This window comes from Ambystoma mexicanum, chromosome 6p, assembly GCF_040938575.1.
Source record: "Ambystoma mexicanum isolate Mex_15411 chromosome 6p, UKY_AmexF1_1, whole genome shotgun sequence".
Lineage (NCBI taxonomy): Eukaryota > Metazoa > Chordata > Amphibia > Caudata > Ambystomatidae > Ambystoma > Ambystoma mexicanum.
This window is the reverse complement of record NC_090935.1, coordinates 941,613,174-941,632,584: the sequence shown is the minus strand read 5'-3', so window position 1 is coordinate 941,632,584 and position 19,411 is coordinate 941,613,174. Positions and strand designations below refer to the sequence as shown.

General features: G+C 44.5%; 1 protein-coding gene across 2 annotated transcripts in view; it reads right to left on the bottom strand.

Annotated features, from left to right (window-relative positions):
- Positions 1-19,411, bottom strand: part of DMXL1 (Dmx like 1) — a 1,868,248-nt gene that overhangs the window by 998,043 nt on the left and 850,794 nt on the right. For both annotated transcript variants that reach the window (XM_069625559.1, XM_069625560.1), the window contains exon 20: positions 404-573. In XM_069625559.1, coding sequence (XP_069481660.1) covers positions 404-573 — 170 coding nt within the window. The remainder of the gene's footprint in view (positions 1-403; positions 574-19,411) is intronic.

Here is a 19,411-nt window from a genome sequence, read left to right as displayed (position 1 = left end):
TGGGGGTGGTAGGTAGGTGAGGAGGGAAAACAGCAGAGCCGGGTGGAGGGTGGTTGCAGAGAGCACTCAGGGTGCTCCAAACCCAGGTTTGCATCGGTAGATTCGGCCCGGGTTTGGAGCAACCCGATTGGCTGACGCACCTGGCAAGGATGATAATTTACTTTAAGGTTGTGCTGATTTTGTCCTTTAAATTACAGGCTAGATATTACAGGCTAGATATGAGATGAACTCCTAAATCCTACTTCTGGCATTCCATGTTAAAAAGGAATTTACCCATCATCTAACTTAAGAAATTTAGTTTCTGCATAATATCTTCCATTTTAGGGCAATGTGAAACATTTTGCACAGAAAAGTAATGCCTACGAAATGTTTTCTTTCAAAACTGCAGCGTGTATGTGCATACCTTTTCGATGCATCTGCGTAGGCTGTGAGTATTTCGCACCCACCAGCCCACTCCCATAGCTCTTAGTTCCGACCAGGTAAGGTTTGCTTTCTGCATTGTAGGCAGCATATTCAGCAACTCTTCTTCTGCTACTGAATGAAATGCCCATGCAAAATGACTGGTTGACAAACCTACCAAATAAGAAAAGGAAAACAATTAATTCCAACAGATTTACTATAACAAAAATTTTGTTCGACGAAGTTCTTCAAATCAATACTATTTCAACAAGCTGTCAGTTGATTGTTCGTAGTGTACATACATGTTTCAATAAGGAACACTATCAAGAATAGCATAATCACTTTAACTCAATGATTCAATAAATCATTTTGGCAAAAAGCATTCACAATGTATACAATTCCATACATTACAAATACAGCAACAGTAAAACCATATATTTTACAATAGTGCTCTTTATAGAGTCAATTTCATAAAATGACAAAAGAGTACTTTCACATAATAATGTAATGACTGATCTGTTAAGTCAGGGTCAGTCCTAGGATTTGCGGGGCCAAGGTTGGCAAAAGATATATGCGCCTCCCTAATTTGCATAAATAGTGATCAGTGATATCACAGAACGAGTCTTTAGTACACAAAAGGTATCATGGGAAGTTAAATCAAAAACATGTTGCCATGTGTAAGGTAGTTAACAAGGAACTTGAACACATCTCTTCCTAGATGTAATTAATAGAATTACTCTTTGCAAAAGGTCTTTTGAAACTTACACTATCTGTGGAAGGCATTGCAAAATTATGGTGACTGTTTTGCCAACTGAAACAAACTGCTGCTTTCGCAGAAGTTTCACAATTGTTTTATTTGTATTGTGTGTATATTTTGGCATATAGGTGAAATTAGCAATATGTTTTTATTTCAGAACAACAGATAGGGATTATTTTGACTGTCCAAAATAATAATAGCAAATAACGTTTATCAAGTGCTGCTCACTACAAAATGAGAAGGCAGCCTCATTAATGTACTCCCTGAGCTTTGATTGGAGGGGGTGAGCAGGCCAAAACTGTTTGCTGGATGTAGAAAAGCAAGGGATCCAATAGCAGAAAGTTGCAAAGGCAACAGAGTAGATTAATTGAGATGTTACATTTAGACTTTCCTATAAATCATATGTCTTATTTCCTATTCCTTTGGCAACATGTGTTGTAGATATGGCGTTTTGACATGGGGATGAGTACGGCTCCCGCACTTCACTCAGTGTGGAAACCTTTGCCCCCATAGCGAAAATTAAAAGCTGGCACCCAAGAATATATGCACAGTAAGTGAAAACAGCTTAAAGTGAAAGATACAAATTTAGTTCACTTGACCTTTCCCCTTAGAAGAAAGTGCACCAGACAAAAGAGCATTGGCCTTTCAAAAAAAGTAATCAACTGAAAAATAACCTGCGAGAGGACATTTTTCATTAAATACGCTGGCTAAGTATAAAAGGTGCTCACCTATTTAACCCAGCAATATGCAGTGAAATATTCCCATGAAAACAAAATCCCAATACAAGCATGTACTTTGATGATAATTTTATGCATCTTGTGACTAAGTGTCTGCACTGGAAACATGACAACCTGGGTGAAATCCTGGTAGCCAAATGCTTGTGCAAGCTTGCAGACCTCAAAAACACCGAAGGGGGTTTGTGTCCGCCCTCTGAGAAAATGTACGCTGTCCACCCACATGTAACCTTTACTTGTGCCCTGAAAAGCGACACACGCCTGCAATCTACGCAAAATAAATTCACTCGTCTCCAGGATTGCATCCTCGCTTGCACGTCCTGCGCAAATATTCAGGACCCACTTGCCCTCTCATCATTTCCCCTCCTCAACCCCATGCTTGGCTTTCAACAATATTCTGCTTTAGAAAGAGGACTTGAAAGTACACATACCATAGTAAGGTACTCACTCAAATATATACATTTTTTAAATGTGTTTATTATTTGGTTACAATAACCATTAGCAAAATAATTTTTCCTTTATACACATTTTAAACATGAAACACATTACGTTCATCCACTTAGTTAAAACATACAACTTATTACAATCATTTAAAAGAGGCTCAATCATAAAAATTAATTACCACATATATGACATACCTTAAGAGGACCATTAATAAATAAAATGCAACGTGATCAAAGTGCAAAAAGTCCTTACTCAACCTCATTCGATTTTTAGGAATTATTTAAACCTTCTCCCTTTTTTCTTTTACACACGACACCTTAAATTCATCCACATAATTAGAACATACAATTACAACAATCATTTAAAAAGATTCAATCAAATGGAATCATTTACGACACATTTTTCAAACCCCAAAAGGCCCATTAATTGGTAAAATACAACGTGATTAAAGTGCAACAAGCCCAAACTAAGCCTCTTCCAATTTTAAAGAGGCCAAAAAACCAGTCACTGCAAGCACTATTGCGGTGGTTCTACCGGATAGGCAATATTGCTACATAATTTCAACTTTGCCTGCTGAGAACAAATGACCATACTTTTTGAAACAATTCCACCTTTTTCACTGTATCGTAGTACATACAGTTAAGAGGTGCCTTAGTGTCTCCTTATGCTGTTCCCCTATGCACACGCAACAGCCACCTAGGTGCTAGGCCAAAAGTCTGCACCTAATCATTACTTCTTTGTTAAGAAGTATGTTCCAGCAAAAAAGCAGGAAACCTCTTCTAAACTTCCCTATCTGCGTAAACTGAAATATGGTGCCAAGGTACCCATCTTTTTATGGACCCGCGTCAGAGGCTTCATTTAAGATAGAGCAGCTTCTTAACTCTACATGGATTACAAATTAGGTCCACCACTGAGGAACCCACCATCAGGAGTTGTGATATACAGAATGATGAAAGAGTTAATACAATTTCCCCCCCAGTGATGCCAGAATGATTTTCAAGTCGAGGAACAAAGGATTCCTAACAGGACAGACATTCCCTGTACAATCTAAGATACCTCCAACAAGCCCTAGCTTTTAGAGAGGCAATACCCAGCTTGTACCGGATTGCTGCAATGGGCACACTATTGGGAACCTGAAGAATCCACCTCCACACCCACCCCTCCAGAACGGGTAGAAAATCTAGGATCCACAAGTCCATTAATGAAATCCTGCAGAGTCGTTTAGGGAACATATTCCCTTTAAAGAACTTCAACACCGGGTACAGTAAATATTTGCCATATTTGGAGTTGATTCGACAAAGCTGATTAAGTAATGCACTCATGCATTTTAAGCTGTTCTCTGATGAGCTGCTTTTCTGGTATGTGCTGGGTGGGAAACCGCAAATAGATAAAATGATCAACCACTTCCATCGATTCCGAATCCCAACTCCAGGTGAACCCAGATTAACGTTTCTGCCTAGTAGAACGGATAACTTTAGTCTTCAAAATGTTAACAAGACTATGCAAAACTGGAAAAGGCACTTAGCAAGCTCGGCAACCGCCTCTGAGCACAGTCAAATAGGAGTAAGTCATCGGGGTATGCAACCCACATCACTTTACATTTTCCAATGTTAGTGCTAGCAAACGGCAACTGCAACAAGCACTCTCCCACATCAGACATGCACAGATTAAAGAGGCAGGGAGCCAACACGCAACTCTGCTTCACCCCTCGCGCCATTATCAATACGTCGGGAGAGGAGTCCTTGATGGTTAATATGGATTTGTATATTAGACCTTTCATACAGGCTGGAGATGAGCCGTAACAATACTTTTGGGATCCCACATCTCTGGAGTTTGACCCAGAAGAGAGAGATCTGTCAACCGCATCAAAAGCAGCCGACCTATAAATACTTACCAAAAGAATTGAGTCGTATTTGGCCTTCCATACTTGACTCACTACACAGTTCAGTACAAAGCTGTTCAATGATGCACCCATGGATTTGCGAAAACATGTCTGGCATTTGGATATTCTATCCACCATAGATTGCCAATCTTACAGATGCTCCAACAGTGAGGGTGCAAAAACAATGCTGTCGGCATCCATGATTGCAATCGGTCGGTAGTTCTTGGGGCCGATCTACTTCCCCTTTTAAAGACTGGCAGAATGTGCGCAGTATACCAACTTGTGGGAAAACAGTCTCAGAGACCTGTTCAAAAAGTACAGACAAAATGTTAACTCACATATGAAGATCTCCTTTAAATAGGAAATCACATAGCTTATTTGGCCCGCGTGCCCTAGAGGCACTAATTCACTGGATAATTTCCTCAATCCCATCAGGGGAAACCTGCAACTTGCAATTTAAGTTGTTCAAATACTGAGTGTTGCTACCCCATAAAACACCCTCCCCAGCATTGGAAAAAACAGTAGAATAATGTTTTACCCACAATTCATCAGGAATTGGATTTGCCTCCCGTCCCAAGAGGAGATTCTCAGGGACATTAAGCAACCGCCAAAATGCTTGAGAGTTCTTATTAGTTAGTGCTTGAAGCATTTTTCCCCCTTCCCGTTGGCATCTGGTTGCATGGTAGGATTTCAGCCAGTTCTTAGAAGAGTGTTTGGCTTAATTAATGGACACCCCTTTAACTTTCTCTGATAATGTAGGGTTTCGACTAGTAGTTCTTATATATGCTCGCAGATATCTTTTTCTAATTGACACCTCTACATCATAGAGGTGCACATGATTACCTAACACCACCCTCCTGGGGGCAGCGGGCCGGAACAAGCAAGTGTCTTATTAGATCCCCAAAGGAGCATTCAAAGTTCTCAATCGAAAAACAATCCTTCCACTCTCCAGCAGAAATAGTTTGTAAATATCCTGCAAAACTCCAAGTAACATGACCAACGGTCATGGGATTCCAGCCAATCCTAGTCCTCAAAGAATTTAAATAAATTCCCCCATCAATCACAGCCGAATCTCCTATATTCCTTCCATTGTGCTCCATATTCAATACACAAGGATCACTAAATACCATCAGGGAAACCGTCATGAGTTTATATTTCTCAAATAATTTTGAGCTCGTAAATATATAAATCATTACAGCAATAGGTTAAGCAAAAAGTGTACAATTGTGAGATTTTTCCCACATCTAGACTGGGACACTACAAATACCAGCAATCATGAAAGGGCCTGCAGCATCTGATGGGCTGCTGGGAACAGGTGCCTCTCTAGAGAGCCACAGGAGGTTGGGAGGTGACACCTTGGCCTCACGCGAGCTTCATACATGGAAGCTGCATAGCAGTTCAAGCAGACACTGGTGCCGTGCAGGGCCTCCCTGACAGCGGGCCCCTGTGCTACCGCACATAAGCAGAGGAGCAGTGAGACCCATATGACAAGTTATATTTGTACTTATCAATAACAGTAGTAACCATACTCATTACTCAGAAGCATATTTGTGATGGCAATAAAAAGGCTGTGGGTTTTTATTAGACATAATCCAAAAATAAATAAACATACAGAGTATTATGAACATTCCCAAACAATAGGTGTGCAATGTCTTATTTGTTCTGTACTTTTGGGCACTTGGCCCAGGAAACAGTAGTTGCCCTTCCTTGCCCACAGGGTGCAACCAGCGTGACCTCCCAGGTATGTGTCATTGGGACCTGTAAATTGGCTGGTGCTGCACTCCTATGCCTTAAGGCAGTTTCCTTCCTTGGCCATGGCGCCACACCCGAGTGGGGCCCCAACCACTTTGGCTCCCCAAAAGGACTCCCGTTTTATTTACCCCCTTTTGCTGCTAAGGCATTGAGGATCCCCTTATGAAATAGCTCCATCCCTTTTACCGATAAGTGGGTTCCATCTTTGTGACACAAGTCAGGGTTAGCTAAGGTTATGCTGCCTTGCCTAATGAAAATTCAGGCCACTGCTTGTACAAAATGTTTCTAGTCCCTTGTTAAGCTTCTTCCATGCTATATCAATAGCTTTGTTTGAAGAAGCATCTCTCCAGTGTTTCCTGTGCAACATTTCTGACATGAACATCTCTGTTTTCATCCAGCATTTTGATATCCCCGTCAATGATGAAGCAACGTTATACAATAACTGCTTTCTACTCAATTCTGCTGAATCGTCCACCCTCCCCCCGGTGTATTACTAGGTACCCTGGGGGGGTCTTTGGAACCTACTAGGTTTTTCATATGTTAAATGAACTCGGACCTTCTATGTCTTTTGTAGCAACCCGATGCCCAGTCCCCTAGCTTTTAAAGTCCTTGAGGACCAATGCCCCCTCAATATGCAGATGTTATCGCACCTATTCTAAAGGATTGTGTTCCGTATTCTTTGTAGTTCCAACAAGGGGAGTGTGGCGAGGAAACTTGTGACACATACCAGACAGAACCTTAAGATTTGGCATTGTTTCACTGGTCTCAACGGGAGATCCGACATCGAACATATTTATTCAGCACATGAAATTGTACATTTATTGTACATGCTTGGCATCCTCTGTACAAGAAATTGTACAGAACCAATTCATGCATGCAATTGTGTATGGTGGCCACGATGAAGGCGGAGGTTCTGATGAAATGAAATTGACCTAGCTGAAACTCAAGTTGGCCAAGCTTTTAGCATTTTTTTATTGATGTTTTGCCTGTTGGACTCCAGTTGCCAATACATGCGTTGTGCATCGGGGGTATTAATTTGTTATGCATTTAGCTATAGAAAGAAAGAAAATGCCAGCAAGGATTCATCACAGTTTGATTTTGTTTGTTAATTTAATGTTTTTTTTTTTTTTACTTATTGGTGTTCAGCATTTTTAGATGAATTTGTGATTGATAAGAGGGTGAGGTATGTAGGCAGTTGGTGTTCGAGACCAAACTTGTCATTTGAACTGCCCATTTACATGGTATGTGTTATTGATTTTCATTCGTTTTTAAAAAAAAGGCTCTCCTGCTTCTTCTTTGCATGTGGGGTGTCAGCATACCAACCCGTCTATGTGACAGATTAGGTGTGAGCGTGCTACTTCTCCCGTGCCCCAACTCTGCCCTCCCAACATCATTCAGCAAAAGCCCTGTGGCAAGCCCACATTAACTGTATACTTATTTGCTATGTAGTTTGGGACCGGGGTGAACAGCGCTCACCCGCATCGATAAGGAGGGCGTAACCACCATCATACATGAACCTGATAATTTGTTTCTTATATAATCTAAAGCGCTTTACATGGGACATATTCACATACATTACTATTATTACCCAATCGAAATTGGTACTTCTTTATTGATTCCAGAAGGATGAAAGTTGAGTTGGCCTTGCTGCTATTTGAACCTGCAGATCAAACGCAGATCGCAGCACGAGTGTTTAACCCATTGAGCCATCTTACCAGCTTTTTCTCCGTTTTCATTCAGAAGGTGATGCGTGCACTTGTTTAAAAATCATCCTTATTTGCCTTGACCTGGCTTTTTGGACTGATTTGTTTTACTCTGAACTTTCCTCGCAAATGCCAGAAAAATTCCCAGTCTGGGCCTTATTCGAAGACACAAAAAGTGAAACTGTCCCTAGTTTCCATTATGCTTCCCTAGTTTTACCCACCACAGGGTTGGTTTTATGCCGAATTTGACGTTTACCACACCTACACATCCATAAGAATATCTGGGACCACAAACTACGCACCCGCTTTCAGAAGTCATCTGATTGCTCCCCTAATACAACAACAAGTAAGCCTTTATATGTTCTACTGCTAGGTTCATCCCAGTTGTCATTACCTAAAATTCATAGACCCATTTGCCTACCCCAGATGTGAGTGAAGGCAATTTACAAATCAAATTATTTTTGTCCATCTGTGGCCACAGAATATATTGTGGCAGTCCTCCCCCTTTCTCTAATAAGTGGAGTTGTGTAAACCCAGAGCCCTGTCTGAGTGGGGCTGCACCCTTTATCTTTGTCACTGCATCGGTCACACTAACTCTCATTCATCCTGGTCAGATCCTATTCACGTATGGTGTTCTCTCCTCTTAACTGTTTCATCATATTTTCAGGCATCTGGGATAGTTAACAGGCTCTGGACTCATCACTGGTTCTTCCAAGTCTAACCACGCTATCTTGTTCCCTATCCCCAGGCTTGTAGATGGGGCTTCTGAGGCCACCTCGAACTACGGAGGCAAACCTACCATAGTGTCCTTTGTTAGGGGGTTTTCAATGTTCTGCACACTTTTGCAAAACGTTACAACTCAATTTCAGTTTGCCTTACCCTGTATTCCAAAGAAGCCTGAATTATTTTACTCCTGGCCAAATAAAAGTAGATCTTTTATCCCATAAGTTTTCTGTACTGTTGGTTTGTCAACTAATCCCTCCGTATGGCATGCCATGATATAAACAACATGTAAAACGAGCCAATGAAGAACGCACCATTCATTGCCGCTGGGTGCTGGGGTTGCCATTGATACTTGAAAAATTACTTTTTGTGATAACATGGCGAGCATATTTGCCCTTACCCTTAAACTGCAGCTTGTGACATACGCTTCGTCTAGTTGGAAAAAGAAGCTGACCAAGCAGGCATGTACCCTATTGTTTCTATTGATTCACAAGGAAATAATCCTTCATTTTTAGAGGGTGGGCATAATAATGATGACTACATAATGCGACATTTGATATACCACTTTTAAAAGCCTGAATCAACCCGCTTCTAAAGGCTATAACCATGGATGCCTTATTACACCAGTTTATGTTATTGCTTTTTGTTTATAATTCGTTTAAGGATGCAGGTTGTACATAACGGTCAAACTGCACCCAGAAGGTCTCTTACATTTTTGTGCTGCGCCTCGTTTCTTCCCAATTGACCAACTGTTTTGCTGCTTAAACACAATCATGTGCGCAAGGGTATTACATTTCTGCCCAAGGCAACCATGCATTGACAAGTCAGCTACCATTGCATGTTCACCCTCGGATAACACATGGATCCATAATAAACATTTTGCGTTTAGCGCATGCTGTTGCCATTTTGCAAGTTCAAACCCTATAACTTCAGTATGCCTCAGCCCGTGCACCTCGTGAGGATGATTGCCTGAGACGGACATGTGGAAACCAATCTACGGTCTGATTGGGAAATGTGATTCTCTCGGTAAAATGGGCACCCTTTCCATCAGCTTCTCATTCCCTCTAATAACCTGCTGTTGCCTTCTCTCTTATAAGTCTACCTGCGACAAACCTTCTTACCCTCTGTATTCTGGTGAAGCGTTATTGCCGCCCTCTCTCTATCGTGTTCTGCAGCTGCAGTAGATTTTATGAGTCCGTTACCCGCACAGGGTCAGACCGTGAAAGAAACAAGAAAAATTCACTCTGAAGGGCAGCTGCAGGCTTTGCTCCCCTTGAAAGGGTTTGCCAGGTCCAGGGTGAAGGACCATTAAGGATTTTGCTTCCTCTCCCAAAGATTTGTTGCTGTTTCATGCCACTTTCATGTTGCAAATACAATTCTGTTTATATCTTGTTTCAAAATCTGTTGTGGCCCTCTCTCTTGCAACATTTTCATGTTTTTACATTCACCTGGGAATGTTCCGGTCCTTCCGCAGAGCTCTCAGATTGCTCACGTTGCCTTAGTAACATGCCGTGGGCTCACCTCGCTTTTTGTTATGCAGCCTATTCCACAAGATGCTCTTCCTTCGTCTTGGTACTCCACCCGGTGCTCAAGTCAAAGTTTTCTTGGTGCCACCGCACTCCTGAATAGCTGGGCACTCTGTCGCGGGCCGAAACTCCAAGCAAGCCAGAGGTCATTTTTGGGTCCCTGCCCCATACGGTGTGTGGACCAAATATCAGAGAGAAATTAATTTCAGAGCTTGAGTCGATCAGTAAACGTTGGCTGCCTTTCACCTAGTCCTTGTGGCAGTAACTAAGCCCTGAGCTGGGCGAGGACCATAAGGATCCAATAAAGCAGACAAGGTAAGCTGCAAGCGCAAACAAAAGAAATGGTTTTGGGCATGCGCTGAAAACGTGTTGCACTCCGTCCAAAATGTTTGGTTCTGCTGGGCTGGCCTAGAAGCCCTTTATTTATTGTAAAAATATGGCCTGGGGCATGCATTTGGTTGTTGGCTCCTGTTGCCAAATGGCCAGCCGAAACAGACTGCCACTTTGCACCTACGTGGCATAGTGCGCCCTTTCTTTGGTTATGCTCTCTTTCACCTTTGAAGTAGGAAAGAGATGTGTCCTCAGGTTTTTTGGCCCATCGCTGTGCATTAGCACCCGATTGTTCTCAACCCCCCCCCGGCCATTTATGACCTACCCTGGTCTGGGAGACAGAAGGGGAAGGGGGTGGTGTGCCTTTCTGTCACCTTCCTCCCTCCTTCCCCCCAAATGCCTTGGTCCACATCCCTAGCTTAAGGGCCTGTGACCTTTAGCTTCATGCGTCCTGCATTTTGCGGCAGAAGGCAGACTGCCCATGCCTCGGGCCGGCTCTGTGTTAAGTATATATTTGCCACAAAATCCTGTCTTACCATGCCCGCGCTTCTGCAGAAGAGAACTCCCCATGCGCACCAGGACAAAGACACGTCTCTAGCAGAACCCATAGCATCTTGTGGATGGACAATGTAGAAGGGGAACACAAAGCTTGGTACGAGAGCTGGCGGTCATGGGACACACCACGGCATGCACACAGATTTGGCGAGAACTTTGATTTTCTGGACCCCTAAATTTGTTGGCTTTAACGGATGCGTTTGGATTGTGAGCTTAGTTAATCAGTGGATTGGTTTTCTGCTTCCCTGAATGAACTGTGACAGTGCCTATGGAACTTGTACCATCTGGATTACCTGGTGGGTTTTACCTTATGCTTTAGCAGTACCGTCCTTGTGCCCCACAGGTTTGGACCACCTTTCTCGCGCCCCTTTTTCCTCATTCCAAGTCATCTGAATTCTACAGGTATTTCTTATTCTTGTACAAGAGGTCTGGGTATTGCTTCTTCCTTTGATACTCATTATCTGTTTTTCTTTTTGCAGCTATGGAGCTCGCCTGGTGGCACTTCCTTCTTTGTCACCTTTAGCTCATTGTCTAGTAGAACACAGTCTTTCTCCCTCTTGCTAGTGCATTGTGAAGGTCGGACAGTTCACCTGGGATTCTGGTCATGATAATACTGGCCTTGCCAACCATACATATAAAAGAGGCTCTTCAAACTATGCACCCTTTAAGGAGGAAAACTATGACATTTAACAATTCAGAGTGCCTTTGCTTGCAACCTCCTTTTCCATCAGGGAGCCTATTAAAATTGTGCTGGGAAAAGGGACATGGGCGAGATGGTGTAAGGGCGAGACTATATCTGTGCACCTCCCCAGACCCAGCACCTGTTACCTGCTCTGGAATGGACTCTGGTGGACACTTGCCAAACAGAGATGGGTAAATGAACGCACAGTGGATCCAGTAAGCTCCCCACCCCTGAAGTGAACCAAAGGGACTGAGGTGCGAGATGGAGCAGTTGGCTCACTGCTGCTTGATCCCAAGATGGCGCTGCCTGCCAGAGCGGCCTGCCAAATAGACGAAAGCAAACAAACCTGACGAGCGAGGACAGGGAGTTTTGCGCCCCACCATCCTCAATGAGTGAGACTTAGTTTACATTGTTGGGGAGTGTATTGCCAGGATCCATCCTCAGACAAAAACCATAGCAAAGCGGCCTCAGTCTCAGCAGCAGAAGTGGCATTGATTTGCTGTGGCTGGACAGGGTGATGGGCATCCTTCCCTATGGACTTCATTGGGCCATTTCTGGTGATGAGCAACTGAGCCAGACGCAGATTTGCAGAGTGGGTGCCCCCAGGTGGGGATTACAAAGGAGAAAGGATGCCTGGTGCATCTCACATTGTTGGGAGCATGGCTGCGTACTCCTTGCCCTGAGCCCTCGAGTTCAGACCTCTCGGAAGCATTGCTGGAACTGACTAGTTGTGTAGGGACTGGCAATCATTTCATCGGAACAGAGCAAGAAAGTATGCAACCACAAACTAGGTAGCTTGAGGTGTAGTTGGAGTCTTGACATCCCATTATGCTAACAAAACATACAAACGGAGGAATTGGAGATATTCAACAGCTCTGGAGGATGAAGGCCCACAACAGCAGAGACAACGACAGCACAGACAACAGATATGGGAAAAATAGACTTTCCCTTCGTGTCTGCATGATTGATAGTAGAATCATGCTTGAACACCCGATACCTGTGTGTGAAAAAGTTGGCCAGTCGCCAAAACTACATATACCATCATTCCTGCCCGATCAGCAACACAGTAGCCCACCACAGTCTCCAGAGAAATGCTTCTTGCCAGTCCTTCCCCAGCGTTGAGAATGATACATGAGACATGACGCAGCAGCAGAATTCCCAATGAGTGTCAGGACAGAACGATGTACACCACTTCCATGTAAGGACTAATGACTCACTCACTTATGAACCAGCCATGGGACAGCTCCCTGTGGAACGCTGGAAATCCAATGCTGCTCACAAGAACTGGGACACTGTTCAGAGTGGACAGCATTTGCCAAGATACAGGGGGGAAAGGGACAGGGGGGCTTAGACTGCTCTGTATGTATTTACCTGATTGTGACACCTCTGGGTCAAGGAATGCAGGGACCAAAGGGCCCAGGGATTCAGCGAGGAATCAACACTGTGAGAAGGGTGGGGCGGGAGTGATAAAAATAGAGACAGTAAACAGGAAAGCATGTGTGAGGGCGGAGGTGGCAGACCAAGAGACCAGAAGGAAGGACGGTGAATAGGAGCATGGAAGTAAAGTCTAGAGAAGGTGTTACGTTCACCTGGTCTCCACGGGGGCCTCGGGTGTCGTTGCCGTTGGTTGTGAGGTGTCTGCTTCTCTGCTATCAGCTGTGGTATCTTCTAGTTGTTCTGGGGGGTCAGCACCCACGATGAGGGAATCACGATAAACCAGGGTTGCCAATGTCGTTTAGTTCTTTCCCGCCACTGCGAGCCGTGTTTTCCCCAGATTCTGGTATAACTATTCCCTTCTCTCACCTTGTGGCTTTTTGTAGGCAAGCTCTCTGTCCTGCTTGCTCTCAGCAGGGGCGCGGCTTCTGTGCTCCTGTAGGAACCAAGTTGCTTCACTGGTTCGTGTGGCTTTAGAGTCAAGCCCAGACCTGCTGTGGCAATGACTTCCTAGCTCTTGCTTGCCTCGTTTCATATGCTTTCCATCTTATTTTATTTCCTTTTCCATGTCTGTTCTAGCGTCCTTGCACTAGTTGTGGGTTGTAGTTTTGCTAATTGTTCTTGTTTTAATGTCCCTTTCTTGTCTTTTTGCAGGTGTCAGCGTCAGCGTTAACATGGGATTCGCATGCGCCGAGTCTGCTACAGCGCGTGAAGCCAGCGCAGCCGTTCTGGTGTTCCTGGACTACGTGGTAAGTATGTACACGCGCCCACCTTAATGTTGAGGTTTCGCGTGCTCTGACGGTGATCTTCTTTCCCCACGTGCGGGTGTCTGAAGCAAAGTTGTGGCTGGACGAGCTGCACAAGGTGTCGGGAGTAGCTGCAGCCTGGGTCCTACGGCGGGCGGAATGGGTAGATCTGGTCTGGAGTTTCAGGTGAGTTTATCTCGATTTGCAGAGTGAGCTGCACGAGTTAATGCCAAGTTCTAATGTTTTCTTTTCTTCATTGCAGGCTGTTGGCGACTGTGAGCGTTATGCTGCCAGGAGGCAGAGTAACGCGAAGCACATTTCTGGGCCGGGCGTGGCTTATATAGGCAGCCACGCCCGGGAGTCCAGCCACACCCAAAACACTGGTCTGCATGGTCAGACATAGGCAATAGAGGCTGTGGCCCTGTGCCCTCCCTGTTGGAATATCCAGAGTCCTTGTTTAACGTTCAGAACCATTACTCCCCATTATGAGCCTCGCGCCAGGGGCGCCAGGACAAGGTCCAAGTGACTTTTTCCCGTTTTCCATGAGTGGCTAGTGTGGCACCCCGGTATAGTGATCCCACCACAGCACTGGTGCGACGGTGCCGGTGTGTCCCTGGCTCACTGACCATGACAGAAGGTGAGGTGTTGGCTGGTGAGAGAAAGCAGTACTGTGTTGTGAATGTACGCGAGAGTGGTACAAGGAAGGTAGGGAGTGAGTGAAATGGTGACTGAGGGAGTGAAAGGAGGGTTACTGGGTAGTTGTGTGGGGCAGGAGTGGCAGTAGTGTGGAGGGAGGAGTCGTTATAGTGAGGAACGAGGAGCAGTAGTAGTACAGATGTGGGAGTTGTAATGTAGAGGACAGGGGAAGTGTATTGGTGTGGAGGGAGGAGACGGTGTAGGTTGCATAGGAGAGATTAGTAGGAAGTAAGATCAAAGGGCGGAGAGACAGACCTTAGAGAGATGAACATCGGAGAGAAAGAGAAGGAAGAACTATGAATGAGCATTGGCAGGCGGATAAGGAGGGAGGAGAAGGGGAGAGTGGCAGACATAGGGAGAGGAACATCAGAGTGCTGATGGATTAGAGTGGGGGAAGACCAGGGTGTCTGGAAGGCACGCCCCTTATACCACATCTCAGGGAAATTGCTGGATAGGAACTTTAGATTGTTCCCTGAGGAAGACTAGTCAGATAAGGCATTTGCCTTTAGGCCATCATCTGAAGCCATTTAGATTGTAGATAGTGGTTACCAAACACTAGAACCGATCCAGGGTTGAGGGAAGTCTGGGTTAGGATGCCGCTGCCCATCTCTGGGCTAGAGGGAGCAGGACAGCCACTAGCCCCATCGAAAATCAAAATAAAGACGCATGAACCTCATTTGGGAGTTGATGTGCTCTTTAGGCCATCTGTGACAGCTATCATGGCAGGAGTGAAATGTAGGGGCTTCACCTCATTTCTTGACATTTCATTACAGCTAATTAGTACCCTCTTCTGAACTTTCCGATAAGTGCAGCCAATCAGAAATGAGGATTTCCACGCATCCAGCCACCATTCACCTTATTCGCCTAGACACCCCCATAACTAACTGGCTAGGCCAATCAGAAAGACGTTGGTGCCTGCTCTCTGGTTCCACCTTACCATCTCACCGGCTGTGGATCAATCCCACTCCCCTTCACTCTCCGCCCACTTCGTTTCACTGAGGTCTAGGTGTGTGGGCTGGTCCTCAAAGTCTGGGTTGCCTCCTAGCCTGCCCGGAAGCATTTTTTTGGGGGTGGAGGAGAGGAAAGAAGATATGCCGTCTCAGTGATGTCGTCATTGACATTTGTGATGTCATCTTTGATATCATGGGTGTTAATCCTTGCAGTGCATGGTGGTGGTGCGAGTTATGGTTGCTTAGCTTACCATAACTGGCAAATTTCTGGGGTGTTTCGGTTTTACTAGTAACCCCAATATGAATACGTTATTAGTGCAAAGTAAATATAATGTCATGTTGGAAAAGATTTTGCACTGAATTTGATAGCTTTTTAGTAGGGCAACTAAACCATAACGTCCCTTCAACAACGTTTGTTCACTGAAATGGATAGGTCTTTAGTAGTGCAACTTAACCATAAAGTCCCTTTAACAATGTTTTTTCACTGAATTTCAAAGGTTTTTACCAGGATACCCTTAGTTTGTAAAGATGCACCGTGCAACATACTGAACCCGCTGGCGTCATTTTAATGCGCACAGCAGTCACAGAGAATGCGTCTGGTCGCAGACATCGGGTGGCATCCAACCTGCTCAGAAAGGCAGGGATTCTCTTACATAGTGGTAACATTTAGCAAACACAAGGAACATATACAAACAGCACCATGGACGTGAATTGCAAGGGAAAATAGAGTAGGTCTGCAAACTGTGTACTTATGAAGCAAAAATACCAAAGGCATAGGGAGTACACAATAACGGAATGCAGCAACAAGAGAACTGACGTCTGCCTTCAACAATTTTACCGCACTGCTGCTTTACATAAGAACAAAGATCGAATGGCTAGAGTAAGGACTGGAAAGTACTAAGACCAGAACGTCAATACAACGTAGTAAGCACACTACAGTGTGTCTGGTAATTGCACGGGTGGTGCTGTATACAATAGTAGATAACCATAATGTTTTTTGTTTTTTTTACACAGCAATGGCAAGCACCTTAGAGTGGCTGGAAGAGATTTCTTGAATGATGAAATTACTTACAATATTAACCCCATTGGTACGGACCGCAGTCTGAAACGTAAAATATTTAATACCTATTGCTTCATGTACACCGAACAGATTTTATTTTCTTTAAGAGAACATATTGGATAGGAAAGCAATGCAGCACAAGCGCACCCCTTCCACAACAGCATACAGGCACAGGAAAGGAAATAAACTGTAAATAGCAAACTGGGCAGCCTGGAAGCCAAAATGGAGGAATTGGTGAACAATTTTGCCACCTTAAAAAATTACATACAAGGACATATTATGGACAAAATGAAATACCACTGCCCATCCTGCACGTGTACCCCTTCCCCATTTCATAGCCCACCATCCCCTCAAATTCCGTGTGATCAGAGACGTTACGATGATACCTCAATCTGTTCCTCCCCTCACGACCAACTTGTACAAATCCCCAATTCCCCACAAGATGTAACCACTTCTGCTACCCCTTCCCTTTCCTAATAGTATGCATGAATGTGTAGAAATAAAGGTTGATATGTAAATTGTTGCTAAGTGTATATGTGGCTTTTCCTTTGTTTTTAAAATCCCGTTATGACTCAGCGGCGCATAGTACTGGTGGGAAGGACCGCAATTAAGCAAAGGGGAGGTATCCTACGGACACCGCAACTGCCCAGCCTATCCGCAATCACAATGGAGGCATCCGTACAATGAGAGTACGAACCGCATGTCCGCATCTTCTGAATCACCTATAATTAGTTGTGGGAGTGGACGTTAGTTTGTTGCACAAGTACACGCATGCGTTTCTCTTCCTCTGTCTCCTGGTAACACTGCCCCGGTGCAGCATATGCAAAGAAACTTGTGACGAATGGTGCCCACCCACGTCCTACAGGTAGCTGTACACAAACATCCCACCTGCTATACCCTACAAACACCCAGCTTGTCCCAAAATGGTCAGCGCACGTGTGGCGCACTATAAATCGGTCCAAAGATTCCAACCGTGTGCATAGGACACCTATGCACATGCGCACAAAGTATTTCGCCCAAAACGCATCCTGCGGGCATGCCGTCCCAATTGAGAACATTCGTGACATCACCATGCACTGCAACCATGCTGCGTGTGTGCCCTTATTTCGCAGACATGATCCGGACCCTCGGACACAAGAAAAGTACAGTGTTCTGCAATCTACGGAGTGTTATTGGGAAAGTACATGCTTACAAACACCCCGCAATGTGCCATTGCACATGAATGTATGGGTTTGAACGATGTAGGCCTATTTTCCGGGTGCAAGGTCTCCACAGCAGCCCTACAAAAGGCCACACCCCAGAGCTGCTCTGCATTCTGTTTGTAGCTTTTCAGAACAGAGTAGCGGGCCACATAGTAATTGATTTCGGAGCAATTTTGCTATGCTACATTACCTTTCAAAGAATGGCAACAATGTCAGCCCGGCTCACTACGCACAGTAATGGAGAAAGGTATTAACGCCTCCTCCTGTGAACCACACCCTCAGTACTGATAATCCCCACTGTCCCATTCCCACTGGCCAGCAGGCTGAGAAGCCCAGACCGTGGCACGTGCGCTTCCCCAAGTACCGCGAGGGCGGAGCCCCAGTAAAGCAGGAGCAGTCCTTCCCTTTCCACTATTTTTGTCCAGCACTACCTCATTGGGTACTGTTAAATAGTCACACACGAATCCACCAATCACAGCTAAGATGTCAGCATTTAACACTGTCAGTTCTGTACAACACTTCATATGTAACGTTACACATATAAGATGCTATTGTCGTGTGAAACAAACGCACCTCCAGTAGAAAGTTCAGTAAAACTATCCAAGATTTCTGCATCCACATTCATCCACATGGGCACCCATCAACACAAAGTATAGACATGAATACTTTTTGTACAGTATGTTTACAACTCTGTTATATGTGCCTCTGAGCACAGCATCTGCCACTGAACGTCCATAACATACTTAAAAATCATACTGTTTTTTCGACCCATTATCTACCATCAAGTGCCAATTCAATGGTATATGCTTTCAATGTTTTTATTTACCCATATCAGCCATTGTAGTATCCAAACAAGCACTCTCTTCTTTCCTTCTGACAATACAACACATTTTTTTCCGCACCAACCCATTTCCTACAACATTTGGAAAAATATTGCACACAAGCAGCACTGAATGTATTTTAGGAACCTAAACCAAGTACATACAGTGCATGCATTCAAACAGGATGCCTGCCCCTTACCTTGCACACCTCAACCGTAGGCTTCTGCCTTTTTTTGTACCAATAGACCTTCTGCCACAGTTTTTGCATACACACCACAACTGGGAACCTTATTGAGCAATGCCTTAGCCTCCACAGTCCCATTGGCATTGCTGCCATCCTGAGAAGGCCCGGATGTGACACGTGTAATCCTAAAACTACAGCAGAGTCTGCAGAGTTATCGTGCTAGGAAAGGAGGGGGGGGGGGGAGAAAGTTGAAACAGGGTAGGGGATATGGTCTTTAGTGGTGGTTCTGAAAATAGTTTTTTCTTGTTTTTTTATGTGCTTGCAAAGAACCTTTTGTGTTTTTCCTCTTTATATGCCGTTTTCTTCTCCGCCTTACATTTTTACCAAATTCTGGTCAACGCTTCTTGGACAGTGTAAAAGAAAATAGCATTGCCAATGGCGGTCAAAGAAATGCCATTTGCATGAAAACAGTGCATATTTTCCGAATTCATGATCTCATAGTGGGTGGAGAACATCCCATCAGTGCACATAAATTCACACATCCTTCTGTTAATAAGACACCTTCCGAGCTCTGGCTGGGGACAAATGACACCGGCATGGTCCCATACTCCTCTTGGTGGTATGCATGAGAAAATCACCTTGGCAGTGGGAAAAATCCACATCACTGCAATCATCAACTTCTTCAGGTGGCGGAGCAAACGTGCATACGACATGTAACCCAAATGTATACCTCCATTATGCACCACAACAACATCAAGAGTAGCAACAGAGGTCACATATCTGCAAAGGTGAACCATACCGCTGAAACTGCACTCAGAGGCTGCCCCACAA